Here is a 17,457-nt window from a genome sequence, read left to right on the forward strand (position 1 = left end):
AGGGTTTTCATCTTCATTTCTAATTGGGATAAGATCATCCTCATCACCAATACCGCTATTCTTAGGATATTCATTTAGACTACTAGTCTTTTGCATGAATATTCCTATGCGTTGCAGATTTGAAGATTGTTCCTCAAAAGTAAAATCTTTTGAGTCATCCTCTGAAGAATCTGAATCATCAGAGTAATCCGAAATTAATTCATAAACCTCATCTTCAGAATCAATTTCGTATCCCCACACTGGCTCAAATTCAGAAGTTTGGCTTTCCGCGTTGACTTTCAAAAATCTTACCGCAGCCTTCTTCTTTCCCTTATGAGGGCATTTATCCGCAAAATAATTCTTGTCACCACAAATCCAGCAACAATTACAATCTTTTGCGTTTTTGCCAGATGGGCAGGTAGCACAAAACTGGCCGGGGCTCACGGTGGAGACGATTGTTCTGCGAAGCTTTGGCCTGTGAGGGACGTGATCATCTTCGACCATGCGGAGAGTTTATGTGTGGTTAATTAATTGAGTATAAATAAATAATTATTATATTACACAGTATACATCTATAGGAGGGAGCTCTATTATGATATTCCAGGGGCTTATATTTAAAAGTATTTTGTTGGCAAATTTAATGATTAATACCAAACATACATCATTTTTATATAACATTTCTCATATAACATTATATAGTAAGATATGATTGATTAATTTAAAGTTAAAATTAAATTTTTATCTAATCACATCTTGCTACAGTATAGGAATGATGTATGTGTAGTATTATTCAAATTTAATTCTTTCCGAGAACCGGTGGGAGACTTTGAGACTTAACATTCTCTTGGGTGCGGGAAGAAATTAGCCCTTTCAAATAAAATTTTTACTGGAAAGTACAAAAAAACTTAGGGGTAAAAAATAATTTACCAAAATTTATATATGCAACTAAATCGCAAACTAACATTTGCGTTTCAGTGGCAAATACCTCCTAAGCCGACGTCGTTTGGCGAGAACTCTGATTCTTCGCGTCCACTTTCCACCGCCAACTCTCAGTCGCCGGACGATTACCGCGCCGATTCCGGTAATTCTATCTCTCTATACTCGGCTTCTGTTTGGCTGCCGACGAGTTTCAAAAAAAAGAAAAAAAACAAAAGCGATTTCTTTTTCGCTGAACTCTTGAAAATGTTCGAGTTATTAATACAAAGTAGTAATAAATTAGCCACTGAACGTGTTCAAAATGTTGACCTTCTAACTCTTTGAGTTGATATTTATTTTTGTACGAAATTATAGGTAATTACACGTAATGTTAATTTGAGGAGATTGTCAGTAGAAATTTTTAATTTTTAATATTTAATGCTGAATGTGATTGTATTTTGTCAATGTTTGTATTGATGCTTGTTAGATTTTTCAGATTCTGATTAAAAAATCCTAATAACTAATATGAGAAAGAAGAACGAAATTCAAATATGAATCTTTTGACATATTGGTAATAGAAGAATTGTAACATAAAATCTGTAACTTGCAGTACAGGAATAAAATATTATTGAAAGGTATTGTAGAATGAGCCTTTGTACTTGTATCTGTTATTGAAACTAAGCTCAATATATAATTTCAAGTTGGAGTTCAATTTTTGTATAAAATGTAGTTTATAGTCAGTGTTAATTTATGTATGTTGTATTACTATGTTTACGAATAAATAAGAAAAAAAATCTAAACGAGTGTATGTTTATACATGTGTATGATTTACTGAATTTGGATTTCTATTTGGTTGTATCTATATTAGACTTAACTTAGTTTGGTTAATTGTTCGAATTGGACTCACTGGTTGAATTTTGTAATCAGAATATATTGAGTTAGATTACCTGTTGATATTTTGTTGTTCAAGTCAAGTTCTTTACTTGTAATCATTTTGGTTACTCTGGAAAGCTTTTATGAAACTATGTACTAACAGTGGGTTTTGCAGTTGTACCATTGACAATTGGGTACCCTCCCCTTGACATATACTTGCATTTGCCTTCAATGGCAACAGTAGATGCTGCACCACCTTTGGATATTTTAGGTACTTGATCACATTTCCATATGCAATTATCATTGTATTCTTTTTATTGTCTCACAATAATCTTCCACATTCTCCAGTTCGAGAACCGGAGGGTTTCTATGTTTGGGGTGGACCACCTTTCAATAATGGTCAACCCAGTATGAAGCTGGAGAAAGTTCCATGCACCAAAGTGAAGTTCAGTGAGGATGGATCCAGGCTCATGGTGATGACATCTGAATCTGGTATTGGCATATATGATTGTTGCAGCTTGAAAGAGATAAAATCTTTTCAAGTCCCCGCTGTTGGTGCCACCTTGTCACCATGTGGGACTTATCTTCAAACATTCCAGAAATCTTTGACACCACAGGAAAAGAATTTGGTCTTATGGAAGACAGACACTGGGGATGCTGTATATAATCTATTTCAGAAGCACATGACAAAAGACACATGGTAATTATAATTATTGGCAAGGTATTTTGTTTTGGTGGAAAATCAAAATTTTCAATCGTTTTTAATATCATGGTGGCTCATTGGGATTCATAATTTTTCTGTTTCCTGATTTGAGTATACCAGCTTAAACATGATGCCATAATGGAGGATTAAGAGTCTGAAATTGTGTTCTTTGGTGTGTGCACGTATGTGCGTGTATTTTGTTATTACGTTTTTTGGTGTTTTCAATAGTTGTGATGCTTTTACTTCAGGCCATCAATCCGATTTAGTTCAGATGAAGCTGTTGCATGTCGGGTGGCCACAAACGAAATACAATTTTTTGATGCTAAAGATTTTGCTAAAGGGATTTTATATCGGCTGAGAATCCCTGGAGTGGCAGCATTTGAGCTTTCTAAGGCACCTGGGACACATGTGGCAACATTTGTTCCGGAATCTAAGGTTTGTGCTTAATGGTTTTGGGCTCAGTCTAGGAGCTCATTTCTATCTGTATGTTTCAGATTGGGTGACTAGTGCATTATAGTAAGGTCCAGGGTGTGTAAGGTTAAAATGAATTAACTAATGCATTATCGTAAGTTCCTGGGTGTGTAAGGTTAAAAAGAATTAACCATTGCATTACAGTAAGGTCCTGGGTGTATAAGGTTAAAAAGAATTCATTGTAAGAAGTCAGTCTTAGAAAGATATTCTAAGTTAATATTTTATTTATATTATTGTGTGATAGGTGTAAAAAGATTTTCTAAGTTTGACTTGCAACCATGTAAGATTTAAATATTGAGTAAAGCATCAAGTTCAATTGTGTTAGAAAGAGAGAGATTGCTTGAAGCTTAAATTTTGTTGAATAATCTTGAATCTGAAACTGCCAAAAGTTTTGACTGGATAGATTTAGTCTGATTATCAATATTAAGGAAATGTTATTACCAGTCTATATATGTGGTATATTGGGGTTTGTAGATCCAATATAGGCCTGCATTCTAGTTACTGGGATGATTTGCATTTCTTGGTCGGTGGCATATAGAAATTCAATCGATGTTTTAATTTTTTGTAAGTGATTTCTCTTTTAAAAGTTTCTTTTATGTTGAACTCATCAGATAGAACTATTGCTTATTAAAATTTAGGGAAGCCCTGCCAGTGTCCAGATATATGCTTGTGATAAAGATCCACAAAGTCAACCCCTTGCTCGCAAAAGCTTTTTCCGGTGTTCCACGGTGCAACTGCTTTGGAATCATGGTTCAACTGGGCTTCTAGTTGTGGTGCAGTCAGATGTTGATAAGACCAATCAAAGTTATTATGGGGAGTCAAAGCTAAACTACCTAACAACGGATGGAACTCATGAAGGCCTTGTGCCCCTTCGTATGTACTATTTTTATCTATGTAAATCTGATGATTCTTGGACATTATTCATCGTTTGATATGTTGGCAGGTAAAGAGGGGCCTGTTCATGATGTTCAGTGGTCACATTCTGGTTCAGAGTTTGCTGTTGTTTATGGTTGTATCCTTTTATTGTTACAAAAATTAAATCTGAGTGAAATTTAGCTACTATTCTACGTTATCTGGAGGGTATATTGAGAATCAAAAGTATGTGCACGTCAACAGGCATATGTTGACTAAAATTAGAAAATTGGTTTTGACTTTTGAGACTACTCAATGAGTTATATTTTTTTAATATATTTAATATATTGTGATTTATGACTTAGATGTGGTAAAGCTTCTCCACTTGTGGGCTCTATGGTCAAACTACTAGTGAGGTTTAGATGGAAGTTTTTTATTTTCTAACTTTTAGAAACCTTGTTCTTCTTTTCTGTGGAGGGAGGTGGGGTATTGACCATAAACACTTCAATTTTAATCCTTTCTGCAGTCTTTTTTGGGAATATTGTGCTGTCCCAATTACACACTATACATATATAGGAGAGAGCTCTATTATGATATTTCAAGGGCTTATATTTAAAAGTATTTTATTGGCAAATTTAATGTGTAATACTACGCATACATCATTTTTATACAACATTTCTCATACAACATTATGTGGCAAGATATGATTGACTAATTTAAAGTTAAAATTAAATTTTTACCTAATCATATCTTGCCACGTAATATTGTATAGGAATGTTGTATGTGTAGTATTATTAAAATTTAATACTTTATGAGAACCGGTGGGGGACTTTGAGACTTAACATTCTCTTGGGTGCGGGATAAAATTAGCCCTTTCAAATAAAATTTTTGCTGCTTCAGTACAAAAAACCTTAGGGGTGAAAAATGAAATTTACCAAAATTTATATATCCAACTAAATCGCAAACTAACATTTGCGTTTCAGTCGCAAATACTTCCTAAGCCGACGTCGTTTGGCGAGAACTCTGATTCTTCGCGTCCACTTTCCACCGCCAACTCTCAGTCGCCGGACGATTACCGCGCCGATTCCGGTAATTCTATCTCTCTATACTGGGCTTCTGTTTGGCTGCCGACGATTTTCGAAAAAAAGAAAAAAAACAAAAGCGATTTCTTTTTCGCTGAACTCTTGAAAATGTTCGAGTTATTAATACAAACTAGTAATAAATTAGCCACTGAACGTGTTCAAAATGTTGACCTTCTAACTCTTTGAGTTGATATTTATTTTTGTACGAAATTATAGGTAATTACAGGTAATGTTAATTTGAGGAGATTGTCAGTAGAAATTTTTAATTTTTAATATTTAATGCTGAATGTGATTGTATTTTGTCAATGTTTGTATTGATGCTTGTTAGATTTTTCAGATTCTGATTAAAAAATCCTAATAACTAATATGAGAAAGAAGAACGAAATTCAAATATGAATCTTTTGACATATTGGTAATAGAAGAATTGTAACATAAAATCTGTAACTTGCAGTACAGGAATAAAATATTATTGAAAGGTATTGTAGAATGAGCCTTTGTACTTGTATCTGTTATTGAAACTAAGCTCAATATATAATTTCAAGTTGGAGTTCAATTTTTGTATAAAATGTAGTTTATAGTCAGTGTTAATTTATGTATGTTGTATTACTATGTTTACGAATAAATAAGAAAAAAAATCTAAACGAGTGTATGTTTATACATGTGTATGATTTACTGAATTTGGATTTCTATTTGGTTGTATCTATATTAGACTTAACTTAGTTTGGTTAATTGTTCGAATTGGACTCACTGGTTGAATTTTGTAATCAGAATATATTGAGTTAGATTACCTGTTGATATTTTGTTGTTCAAGTCAAGTTCTTTACTTGTAATCATTTTGGTTACTCTGGAAAGCTTTTATGAAACTATGTACTAACAGTGGGTTTTGCAGTTGTACCATTGACAATTGGGTACCCTCCCCTTGACATATACTTGCATTTGCCTTCAATGGCAACAGTAGATGCTGCACCACCTTTGGATATTTTAGGTACTTGATCACATTTCCATATGCAATTATCATTGTATTCTTTTTATTGTCTCACAATAATCTTCCACATTCTCCAGTTCGAGAACCGGAGGGTTTCTATGTTTGGGGTGGACCACCTTTCAATAATGGTCAACCCAGTATGAAGCTGGAGAAAGTTCCATGCACCAAAGTGAAGTTCAGTGAGGATGGATCCAGGCTCATGGTGATGACATCTGAATCTGGTATTGGCATATATGATTGTTGCAGCTTGAAAGAGATAAAATCTTTTCAAGTCCCCGCTGTTGGTGCCACCTTGTCACCATGTGGGACTTATCTTCAAACATTCCAGAAATCTTCGACACCACAGGAAAAGAATTTGGTCTTATGGAAGACAGACACTGGGGATGCTGTATATAATCTATTTCATAAGCACATGACAAAAGACACATGGTAATTATAATTATTGGCAAGGTATTTTGTTTTGGTGGAAAATCAAAATTTTCAATCGTTTTTAATATCATGGTGGCTCATTGGGATTCATAATTTTTCTGTTTCCTGATTTGAGTATACCAGCTTAAACATGATGCCATAATGGAGGATTAAGAGTCTCAAATTGTGTTCTTTGGTGTGTGCACGTATGTGCGTGTATTTTGTTATTACGTTTTTTGGTGTTTTCAATAGTTGTGATGCTTTTACTTCAGGCCATCAATCCGATTTAGTTCAGATGAAGCTGTTGCATGTCGGGTGGCCACAAACGAAATACAATTTTTTGATGCTAAAGATTTTGCTAAAGGGATTTTATATCGGCTGAGAATCCCTGGAGTGGCAGCATTTGAGCTTTCTAAGGCACCTGGGACACATGTGGCAACATTTGTTCCGGAATCTAAGGTTTGTGCTTAATGGTTTTGGGCTCAGTCTAGGAGCTCATTTCTATCTGTATGTTTCAGATTGGGTGACTAGTGCATTATAGTAAGGTCCAGGGTGTGTAAGGTTAAAATGAATTAACTAATGCATTATTGTAAGTTCCTGGGTGTGTAAGGTTAAAAAGAATTAACCATTGCATTACAGTAAGGTCCTGGGTGTATAAGGTTAAAAAGAATTCATTTTAAGAAGTCAGTGTTAGAAAGATATTCTAAGTTAATATTTTATTTATATTATTGTGTGATAGGTGTAAAAAGATTTTCTAAGTTTGATTTGCAACCATGTAAGATTTAAATATTGAGTAAAGCATCAAGTTCAATTCTGTTAGAAAGAGAGAGATTGCTTGAAGCTTAAATTTTGTTGAATAATCTTGAATCTGAAACTGCCAAAAGTTTTGACTGGATAGATTTAGTCTGATTATCAATATTAAGGAAATGTTATTACCAGTCTATATATGTGGTATATTGGGGTTTGTAGATCCAATATAGGCCTGCATTCTAGTTACTGGGATGATTTGCATTTCTTGGTCGGTGGCATATAGAAATTCAATCTATGTTTTAATTTTTTGTAAGTGATTTCTCTTTTAAAAGTTTCTTTTATGTTGAACTCATCAGATAGAACTATTGCTTATTAAAATTTAGGGAAGCCCTGCCAGTGTCCAGATATATGCTTGTGATAAAGATCCACAAAGTCAACCCCTTGCTCGCAAAAGCTTTTTCCGGTGTTCCACGGTGCAACTGCTTTGGAATCATGGTTCAACTGGGCTTCTAGTTGTGGTGCAGTCAGATGTTGATAAGACCAATCAAAGTTATTATGGGGAGTCAAAGCTAAACTACCTAACAACGGATGGAACTCATGAAGGCCTTGTGCCCCTTCGTATGTACTATTTTTATCTATGTAAATCTGATGATTCTTGGACATTATTCATCGTTTGATATGTTGGCAGGTAAAGAGGGGCCTGTTCATGATGTTCAGTGGTCACATTCTGGTTCAGAGTTTGCTGTTGTTTATGGTTGTATCCTTTTATTGTTACAAAAATTAAATCTGAGTGAAATTTAGCTACTATTCTACTCTGTTATCTGGAGGGTATATGGAGAATCAAAAGTATGTGCACGTCAACAGGCATATGTTGACTAGAATTAGAAAATTGGTTTTGACTTTTGAGACTACTCAATGAGTTATATTTTTTTAATATATTTAATATATTGTGATTTATGACTTAGATGTGGTAAAGCTTCTCCACTTGTGGTCTCTATGGTCAAACTACTAGTGAGGTTTAGATGGAAGTTTTTTATTTTCTAACTTTTAGAAACCTTGTTCTTCTTTTCTGTGGAGGGAGGTGGGGTATTGACCATAAACACTTCAATTTTAATCCTTTCTGCAGTCTTTTTTGGGAATATTGTGCTGTCCCTTGACCTATAATAGTTATGCCCGCAAGTGCTACAGTGTTTGACAAGAGGTGCAGACCTCTGCTAGAGCTTGGAAGTGGCCCATACAACACTATCCGATTGAATCCTAAGGGAAAGTGTATCCTTTACTATTTTTTTGCTTTATATTTTTGTGGTAAATTTGGTTCAAGAAATTTGAAGCAGCTGAGTTATTACCCTTTTCCTATTTGTTTTGTGGCCTTAATTCTCTGGTTTGCAGTTTTATGTTTGGCCGGTTTTGGGAACTTACCTGGTGATATGGTATGTTTATATAGATGACGATTTTTATTTGATATTTCTTTTGTTTGTAAAGTCATTTGAATTTGCCCTTCTTCCTTTGATTGGTGATTTGTCTATCAATGAGAGCATTTTCACACATTATAATTTCAAAAAATAATAAAAAATTCACTATCGTTTCCATCAATGTTTTAAAACCCAACCCGGGATGAAACTTGGTAAAGTTGTTGGGTCCCAGGTTGACCGGTTTAACCGGTTTGACCACTGGTCAGACCAGCTGACAAAATTTCTTAAAATTTAACAAATACACCCCTGAAAATTAAGTTAAGTCCCTATAGGTTTGAAATTTAGCAAACACACCCCAAATACAAATCGGCCGGTGACTGGTTGGCTGCGGTGACACCCCAAATGGAACCCCAATCGTCTCTTGAGCCTATTCCCCTGAAAATGTACTTAAGATCTGGTCGATATCGGTTCGATTTCGGTCAAATCTCACCGACGTTGTTGGCACTCCAAGCCAGATCTCACCGACACCGGCGTCGACAACCCTCCCCATCAGCCCGAAAATACTTTCCTCTTCCTCCCGACCAAAACCCACCTCACTCCGCCCTCGTTAGCCTCGCCAATCGTCGGCAAAAGCCAGTTGTTTTTGCGCCAGTGTTTTTCGATTTCTGACCAATTTACTTTACTTATCAAAAATCAACTCCATCGCCATCATTACACGCACCGACACTTTCTCTTTAAAAGTCCCAACATCCCGTTCAATTGTTTGTCCATCACCATCCCTAATTCTAGGGTTTTGGGTGAATAAGAATAATGTAAACCTGACCCGGAGAAGCTTCCGGGTCCCGGTTAAACCGGCCGGGTTTTAAAACGGTGGTTTCCATTATCCTGATTAGTGATTAGCTTAATTAAATAACTATAGGGAATGCTGTCTGATGTGTCTTGACATGTGCTTCACTTTGAAGGAGCTTGTCAACCATCTTTATGTAAACCTTTTGTTGTGCTTTTTCTACTGAAAAATGGTATGTTATTGGTCAAGAAATCTTGCTGAAGAGTATTATTGGAGTTGCCTATTTTTATTGCTACTTGAAGCCTTTGAGGGGAAGAAATGCTAATTACTTCGAATAAACTAAACAAGAAATGCTAGTTTAATGGTCTTCTCTGTAGCTAATGATATTTTTTTTTTGACCTCTGTTATTTCTCTGTCACTATGGGGCTTTCTTCATGTTGGGATAGCATGCACCCTGCTTTTCCCAATGTAGTTTCTGAAATAACATTTCTTTTTATTCTGGGTAGATTTTTCCAGAAGAGTTATGTTTGTGTACTTAGATAACATCTAATAATCACTCTATGGTTGATTAAGCTATTTTGTTTGGCAAAGCTAGTCCTTCACACGTAGGAAATTTGATGGTATTAGCTATTCTGTACTGTCTTTAGTGAACTTGTATTTTTTTACCACTATTTTTCAGGCATTCTGGGACTATGAAGATAAAAAACAGCTTCGAACAACTAGGGCTGAGTTATCTGTAACAAGTGAATGGTCCCCTGATGGATGCTATTTCATGACAGCCACAACAGCTCCCAGACTACAAGTGGACAATGGGTATGTTGATCTTAGGTTATATTACTTGTGGAATTGTGCAATTTCTTCTTCTTCCTTTTTTTATTTTTTATTTTTTGGGTTGAGGATAGGGTGTCCTAGGTTCACTTCATTGCATTATAACCATGAAGAAATATTGTTTTTTAAAGTTTATTTAAATGGTCTTGTTTATGATAATTGGCATTGGTCATTGCTGAGGAAAGCCGGGTGTGTAAATGGATATCTTGTACTCGTTTGTATCCTTGGTATATAACTAATTGCTGAAATTAAAGTTTATTTAAATGGTCTTTCTGACTTGTTGAATGCTAACCTTTGAGCAGTTTAATGGCCAATCTGTAAATTTGCTTAAATTACCAATTGAATGGGAGGACATACATTTTTGTACTGAGTCAAAAATACTCTCATCATGTTGATTATTGGTTCCATAGATGCTGTGTACAGATATTTACAGTGTTGGTGAATTAATTCGACCAAAGGTGAGATTATCAGCCAATAGATCTATAGATCATTTTATGACTATAATTTTTTGTTTGTTGAAGGATTAAAATTTTCCACTATGATGGATCATTGTACTTCAAGAAGAAATTTGAGAAGTTATTCCAGGTTCGTATTGATGGTTAATGGTTGAACTGTTTGAAATGGTATTTTATCCGTTTTCCTTATTCAGCACTGCAGTAAAGTTTTCTATTTCCCCAGGCTGAGTGGAAACCAGAGTCACCAGATAGATTTGGTGATATTGCTGAACTTATTAAGTCCATTAGCACATTAAAGGTTGACGAATCCAAACAAAAAGGTTCCATCTCTTGTTTACTCTTTCAGAATTTACCTTCCATTGCTGATATTTTTGACATAATTGTTTTGCTTACTTAAGAACCCTATTCAAATTTTCAGGACCAGGGTCAGCCTCTAAAAAACCCGCTTCTGCTAACCCCCCTGCAGCAAAACCTGCCGCCTATCGCCCACCACATGCCAAACAGGCAGCTGCTATTCAGGCCGAGGTATAGCAAACTACAGCTTTGTAACGGATTTGGCTTTATTGTTTTGCACTTCATTTTTTGCTTTATGTGGTTCTAACTGTTTCAATGGTTCTATAATATGATAGCTGTTTGGTGAGAGCCCTTCACAGTAAGTACACTCTTCACTTATATATTTATTCTCCATCTATATACCTTACGCTGTCGCAATCTTAAATTGCTCATTATTCGTCACTATCATTTCAGAGAAATGAGCAAAAATGCTCTGAAAAACAAGAAGAAAAGGGAAAAACTGAAGGAGAAAAAAGCCGCTGGTTCGTGATTAAATGTCGTATTGCTGAAATGCCTCATGATAAAATGTAGCTTTGGACTTGAGAGGAAGCTGCAGCTAACCTGTATCACGATGTTCATTCAATATTCGTTCTTAATGATTTTGCCGGAAAATTTTGAGATGATTTTTGCTTATATAAGCCTGTGATTGTGTATCTGGAGAAAGCTGTATGTTGAGACATGTAACATTTTCGTTAATATTATATGCTATATTATGGAAGTTATATACATTGTGGGATGGATGAATCTTAGTCTTATATGTCTTAGAAAATAACAATGTTTTAATAACCAACCCGCGGTGAAACCGGCAAAGTGGTTGGGTCTTGAGTTGAATTGGTTTGATAGGTGAGTTAAACTGGTGTCCAAAAGTTTGAAATTTGACAAAAATACCCTTGAAAATATTGTAAGTCCTTATAGGTTTGAAATTTGACAAAAATACCCTTGAAAATATTGTAAGTTCTTATAGGTTTGAAATCTTATAAAAACACCTCAAATATCATCTCTAATGTCAACAACTCAGGCAAAATAGGGTTTGTTTTTGGCGATGACAATACTCTTCATCACCACGAAAATACTCCTCTCAACCTCTTGATCAAAACCCATCTCACCTCTCTCCTGTTAGCTTCGTTAATCATCGACAACAAGCCATTGTTTTAGTTGATTGATTTTTGCCTTTTCTGATCGATTCACTCATCGGAAATCACTTCCTCCACCACCTTTGGACTCACCGACACTCCCTCTCCACAAGCCTCAATATAATTGTTGTTGTATACTTGCCGATTGTCGTCCATAATTCTAGGGTTTATGGTGAATAGTTAAAAGTGATAATACGTTCGACGAAAGCCCCAAGTCCCGGTTGAACTAGCCAGGCCAAACCGGGTATCAAAACATTGGAAAATAGTCTCAAAATAATAAGTGGTTGATTTCATTTTTCTCTACTTGGTCAAATTTTGCTTTATATATATATATATATATATAGAGAGAGAGAGAGAGAGAGAGAGAGAGAGAGAGAGAGGAGTGCTTTAGAGACCATTAACAACACCTAGTAGTGCGCCATTCGTCAGTCCTGCGATCTACCAATTAGGAAACAGCATGTGTATGCAGCAGGATCCACTGATGAGATGAAGTCGATATTTCATACATGGAAGTAACTAAAGAAAGAAAATGATTTCCAGCCTTTATTAAAAGCTTACCCAGTATGTAACTATAAACTACATTTTTCCAGGTGGGAATCTACAGAACCACATAGTATTCATCAAAGTAAATCTCAAGTTGTTCATTTGGCTTCATGTGACCGTGCAGATAATTTATCACAGTAGAAAATAACAAAACACATGTTCTGCTTTTTCAAAGCGATAAATAGGCGATCAAGTCTGGAAAGAAACATCTTCGAAAGGTATTGAATCATAGAATATGACCAAGTTAGCAGATTCACTTAGGAGAGTATCTTCCACAGGAATAAAACAAAGAAAAAGATGAACTAAACAGCTTTTAATGGATTTAATTTTCTTGTCGCTCAAAATTTCTTGTCAGTCGTCCATGTACCTTGAACACTTGGATGCTTGGTTACATGTCTTGTCTTCAGTTTTATCACTTTTCTTCCCAATGCATTCCTTAGCCTGGTTGCTTGCAGAAGTATCTCTTCCGGAGTCAAATTCTTCACACATACCACCCGCTCGTTATGGTTCCCTGAAAATGTAGCAATAGAAACATTCATGAAACTGGGAACAAACAGTTTTCGAGAGATAAAACGCACATGCACGTGTGAGCACAGTTAAACACCTGCAGGGGAGAGTGGGGAAGAGGGAGATAGAAGACTTACTGTAAATGGCCTTCAAATGTGGATGCTGTCCTCGAATATGTTCAGTAACCACCTCGAGCTGAGGGTTGCTCTCTTTAAATGCTGGCAACTTTGACTCCATAAATGCCCTGCCATTAATAAGAAATAAACATTCAAGTCACGGTGCTGACATAACACAGATTAGCTCAGCCCTGCAGCATGGGAAAGAACATAAGGACACTCAAGAGGGGATATTTCACACTACATTCAATTCATGGCCAAACGGATATTAGTAATAAAAAATGCTTCAATTAGGTGCCAGTCCAACAACCGATAGTCCAGAAAATTAGTAATGCTGCCAAAAGTGAGGGGTCTGTAGTGAATCAACTTAAGAGTACATGACAATGTGTAAAGGATATGACATGCTAAATACAGATCTTGCTTTATCAATTATTGTCACGATGTAAGTTTCTTTGAAGGTGAAACAAAACATGCAACCAAGAGACCACCAAAACAATACAAGACCCTCAATTTAGAGTTTGCTTTCATCTTAGTGTTACCAAAACTTTTTCTATTCTCATTTATACATCAAATACAAATCACACACATACTTCACCAGTAACTTTATTCTCATTCCCAACTGACGTAAACCTACAAGCTAACAACGAAAATCCACAATAATTTCTTGCATAGCAAATTGTTTCCTTCANAGAGAGAGAGAGGAGTGCTTTAGAGACCATTAACAACACCTAGTAGTGCGCCATTCGTCAGTCCTGCGATCTACCAATTAGGAAACAGCATGTGTATGCAGCAGGATCCACTGATGAGATGAAGTCGATATTTCATACATGGAAGTAACTAAAGAAAGAAAATGATTTCCAGCCTTTATTAAAAGCTTACCCAGTATGTAACTATAAACTACATTTTTCCAGGTGGGAATCTACAGAACCACATAGTATTCATCAAAGTAAATCTCAAGTTGTTCATTTGGCTTCATGTGACCGTGCAGATAATTTATCACAGTAGAAAATAACAAAACACATGTTCTGCTTTTTCAAAGCGATAAATAGGCGATCAAGTCTGGAAAGAAACATCTTCGAAAGGTATTGAATCATAGAATATGACCAAGTTAGCAGATTCACTTAGGAGAGTATCTTCCACAGGAATAAAACAAAGAAAAAGATGAACTAAACAGCTTTTAATGGATTTAATTTTCTTGTCGCTCAAAATTTCTTGTCAGTCGTCCATGTACCTTGAACACTTGGATGCTTGGTTACATGTCTTGTCTTCAGTTTTATCACTTTTCTTCCCAATGCATTCCTTAGCCTGGTTGCTTGCAGAAGTATCTCTTCCGGAGTCAAATTCTTTACACATACCACCCGCTGGTTATGGTTCCCTGAAAATGTAGCAATAGAAACATTCATGAAACTGGGAACAAACAGTTTTCGAGAGATAAAACGCACAAGCACTTGTGAGCACAGTTAAACACCTGCAGGGGAGAGTGGGGAAAAGGGAGATAGAAGACTTACTGTAAATGGCCTTCAAATGTGGATGCTGTCCGCGAATATGTTCAGTAACCACCTCGAGCTGAGGGTTGCTCTCTTTAAATGCAGGCAACTTTGACTCCATAAATGCCCTGCCATTAATAAGAAATAAACATTCAAGTCACGGTGCTGACATAACACAGATTAGCTCAGCCCTGCAGCATGGGAAAGAACATAAGGACACTCAAGAGGGGATATTTCACACTACATTCAATTCATGGCCAAACGGATATTAGTAATAAAAAATGCTTCAATTAGGTGCCAGTCCAACAACCGATAGTCCAGAAAATTAGTAATGCTGCCAAAAGTGAGGGGTCTGTAGTGAATCAACTTAAGAGTACATGACAATGTGTAAAGGATATGACATGCTAAATACAGATCTTGCTTTATCAATTATTGTCACGATGTAAGTTTCTTTGAAGGTGAAACAAAACATGCAACCAAGAGACCACCAAAACAATACAAGACCCTCAATTTAGAGTTTGCTTTCATCTTAGTGTTACCAAAACTTTTTCTATTCTCATTTATACATCAAATACAAATCACACACATACTTCACCAGTAACTTTATTCTCATTCCCAACTGACGTAAACCTACAAGCTAACAACGAAAATCCACAATAATTTCTTGCATAGCAAATTGTTTCCTTCATTATTGTGATAGCGTGTAACACTTGCAAAATTATTGGTTTCAGTTTGGATACTACATACATACAAATGTGACTTTATATAGCAAACCAATCTCACAGTGAATGAAATAAAGATTGCAACAAAACCGTCTTACAGCTTTTTTACTAAAGATTGATGAGGTTGAACAATCTTAGATATTCATTCTACAAGAAGATGCAATAAGAGAAACTTTTTAGTTGAAACAAAAAGAAAATTGAAAAACCAACATGAGCTTAAATGGACAAGCGAATGCTTCCATTCATAAAGTACAACAACTTATAATCTTCGTTTTCACTTCTTTCACAAATAAGTATCACCGATAAATCATCGGCCTAAGAATAAATAGTTTGAGCTTCATATCATACCTGATGCCCCTGCTACTTCCTCCCCAATCACTATAGCTCACAATCAGCTTTTGAAGCTGCCACACACCTCTCAGGGCCATCTGCGCCACAAAAATAACGCGTTGATGAAAAATTTCGATAAAAGAGAATGAAAAAAATGAAGAAATTATTCATTAAACTAATAAAAACTATTTGAAGATGAACATGAACTAAATTCCTTGGATTTGACCTAAATAAAAATTAAAAGAACTTCTAAGTTTCTTGCAATGTTTTTTAACTAGAATTTGTCTCTAAGCAACCAAATAAACAACTAGGGCAAGCTCAAATTTCATACGAATTGAAATTACAATCAATGAAAAGTAATCATCAAAAAACAAGCAAGTGGGTTAAATCGAAACAATCAAAGGAAACGAAAACAAGAATAAACGCCACAAATTATCACAGAAAAAAAAAAAATCATGAAAATGCTTTCTAAAGAGGAAGCAAAAGCAACTAAACAAGAAGAATGAAAGAGAAAACTTTTGGTTCTTCGTAAACTTGCTGTTGTGAATTGAAAAAAAAAAAAACCCAGAAAGAGAACGGAATTGTAGAGAAGAAGAGAGAAGCTTACGGAGAAGAACTGACCGGAAAGCCGCTAGATTTTGCTCGCGTTGAAGAATGAAGCTGAATGGCTGCAGTGGTGAAGATACAGAGTTACGGGGTTTTGGGTTTTTGGAAATTGAGGGTCAAAAAGGTAATTTGGCTGTTTATTTAATGGGCTTGTTTGGTTCATACTCTATAAGATTTATTTTTGAAGGTAAATTTTCTAAAATAATATAAGATAGTTTTGATATTTAAAAATTATTAAAAAAAAAAAAAAATTAGAGCTTATTAGAAAAGCCTGAAATTTTAGTTTTGTTTTTTAGATGTGAAATATTTTTAATAATTCATAAGTTTTTGATTGACGAGGAATGATATTGAAAATATTCAAAAGAATGTTTAACATTAAAATAATTCATAGATAATTTAGTTATGTTTTTTAATGATATTTGTTGTTGCTTGATTTTGACATCAACGCATGTGCAAAGCGTTAAACGAACTTAGAAATCATATGTGATAAGAAAGCATGAAATGATACAATGAATAAGAAGCGATATTTAAAGTGGTTCGGATGCTCAAAAGCGAATCCTACGTTTATTGTTATTGTATTATTAGATGGGTAAAATCAGGTCACGTGTAGCGAACTAAGTTATAATCTAGAGAAAATACAAAGAGAGAGAGAATGTGCAAGCTATTTTAGACTAAGATTAGCCAATCTCACAAATGAGAAAGGGGTCCTCTATTCATAGTGGGAGAGTTCAAAGTAATGATTACAAGTTTGCAAGTGGGTTGGTGCCGTGCAAATCTTTATTTGCGTTTCATTGGTGGTCTGCACGAGAAATATCCTCAAATTGCGCAGGGCTTGGGCAGGTGGTTAATTCCTAATCACTCACAAGCCTGACACCCACCTACTGCATTAACAAGAACCATATCCCTTACGTCATTGTGCGACGTGGTAACGTCTGGACGGTATAAAACTTTCCTGAACTCTAATTGGCTCTCGCTGATGAGAGTTCACGTCAGCCCTAACTTTTCAGGTATAACAATATTATTAGGTCGATATAATTATGAATAATCATATTTTGATTAACGAGAAGAGGTATTCTTGCATATTTGATTTTTGTAGTGTACAATTGTAATATGATACATTTTGATGGCATTTCATAATAACCCAGAAAATAATTTCCGGATGACAATGCATAAGCTAATT

The 17,457-nt window shown here is 35.4% G+C and overlaps 3 protein-coding genes across 5 annotated transcripts; 1 reads left to right on the forward strand and 2 right to left on the reverse strand.

Moving 5' to 3' along the window:
• The first annotated feature begins 942 nt into the window (after nt 1–942).
• LOC116122443 (eukaryotic translation initiation factor 2A) lies at nt 943–11,555 on the forward strand. 2 transcript variants are annotated; one of them, XM_031408287.1, is made up of 14 exons: nt 943–1,060; nt 1,943–2,038; nt 2,116–2,467; nt 2,719–2,905; nt 3,580–3,814; nt 3,885–3,953; nt 8,186–8,287; nt 8,408–8,448; nt 9,897–10,030; nt 10,567–10,630; nt 10,724–10,820; nt 10,919–11,025; nt 11,130–11,152; nt 11,248–11,555. In XM_031408287.1, exons 2-14 carry the CDS (start codon nt 1,999–2,001, stop codon nt 11,321–11,323), a joined length of 1,527 nt encoding a protein of 508 aa, XP_031264147.1. In that variant the 5' UTR covers nt 943–1,060; nt 1,943–1,998; the 3' UTR covers nt 11,324–11,555. The 2 variants fall into 2 exon arrangements, with proteins under 2 accessions (XP_031264147.1, XP_031264148.1); XM_031408288.1 differs by lacking the exons at nt 943–1,060; nt 1,943–2,038; nt 2,116–2,467; ... (1 more) ...; nt 3,580–3,814; nt 3,885–3,953 and adding exons at nt 4,788–4,882; nt 5,765–5,860; nt 5,938–6,289; ... (1 more) ...; nt 7,402–7,636; nt 7,707–7,775.
• A 975-nt stretch (nt 11,556–12,530) lies between these two features.
• Nucleotides 12,531–13,257, reverse strand: LOC116122450 (54S ribosomal protein L51, mitochondrial-like). The gene is made up of 2 exons (XM_031408295.1): nt 13,154–13,257; nt 12,531–13,020 (listed from the first exon to the last, which is right to left on the reverse strand). The coding sequence occupies exons 1-2, from the start codon at nt 13,251–13,253 to the stop codon at nt 12,848–12,850; spliced, it is 273 nt and encodes a 90-aa protein (XP_031264155.1). The 5' UTR covers nt 13,254–13,257; the 3' UTR covers nt 12,531–12,847.
• A 760-nt stretch (nt 13,258–14,017) lies between these two features.
• LOC116122449 (54S ribosomal protein L51, mitochondrial-like) lies at nt 14,018–16,406 on the reverse strand. Of its 2 annotated transcripts, none has more exons than XM_031408292.1 (4): nt 16,279–16,406; nt 15,690–15,769; nt 14,641–14,747; nt 14,018–14,507 (listed from the first exon to the last, which is right to left on the reverse strand). In XM_031408292.1, the coding sequence occupies exons 2-4, from the start codon at nt 15,767–15,769 to the stop codon at nt 14,335–14,337; spliced, it is 360 nt and encodes a 119-aa protein (XP_031264152.1). In that variant the 5' UTR covers nt 16,279–16,406; the 3' UTR covers nt 14,018–14,334. The 2 variants fall into 2 exon arrangements, with proteins under 2 accessions (XP_031264152.1, XP_031264154.1); XM_031408294.1 differs by having other exon boundaries at nt 16,293–16,395.
• Between the last annotated feature and the right edge of the window lie 1,051 nt (nt 16,407–17,457).

This window comes from Pistacia vera, unplaced genomic scaffold, assembly GCF_008641045.1.
Source record: "Pistacia vera cultivar Batoury unplaced genomic scaffold, PisVer_v2 Contig134, whole genome shotgun sequence".
Taxonomy (NCBI): Eukaryota; Viridiplantae; Streptophyta; class Magnoliopsida; order Sapindales; family Anacardiaceae; genus Pistacia; species Pistacia vera.

Bases quoted from the DNA above. Each gene is read 5' to 3' on its own strand.
- LOC116122443 (XM_031408287.1), top strand. From the start codon at position 1,999: ATGGCAACAGTAGATGCTGCACCACCTTTGGATATTTTAG. The intron at 3,954-8,185 runs GTATCCTTTTAT...GACCTATAATAG, and splicing joins GTTTGCTGTTGTTTATGGTT to TTATGCCCGCAAGTGCTACA. The intron at 8,449-9,896 runs GTATGTTTATAT...ACTATTTTTCAG, and splicing joins GGAACTTACCTGGTGATATG to GCATTCTGGGACTATGAAGA.
- LOC116122449 (XM_031408292.1), bottom strand. From the start codon at position 15,769: ATGGCCCTGAGAGGTGTGTGGCAGCTTCAAAAGCTGATTGTGAGCTAT. The intron at 14,748-15,689 runs GTATGATATGAA...TATTAATGGCAG, and splicing joins GGAAGTAGCAGGGGCATCAG to GGCATTTATGGAGTCAAAGT. The intron at 14,508-14,640 runs GTAAGTCTTCTA...CTACATTTTCAG, and splicing joins ACATTTGAAGGCCATTTACA to GGAACCATAACCAGCGGGTG.
- LOC116122450 (XM_031408295.1), bottom strand. From the start codon at position 13,253: ATGGAGTCAAAGTTGCCAGCATTTAAAGAGAGCAACCCTCAGCTCGAG. The intron at 13,021-13,153 runs GTAAGTCTTCTA...CTACATTTTCAG, and splicing joins ACATTTGAAGGCCATTTACA to GGAACCATAACGAGCGGGTG.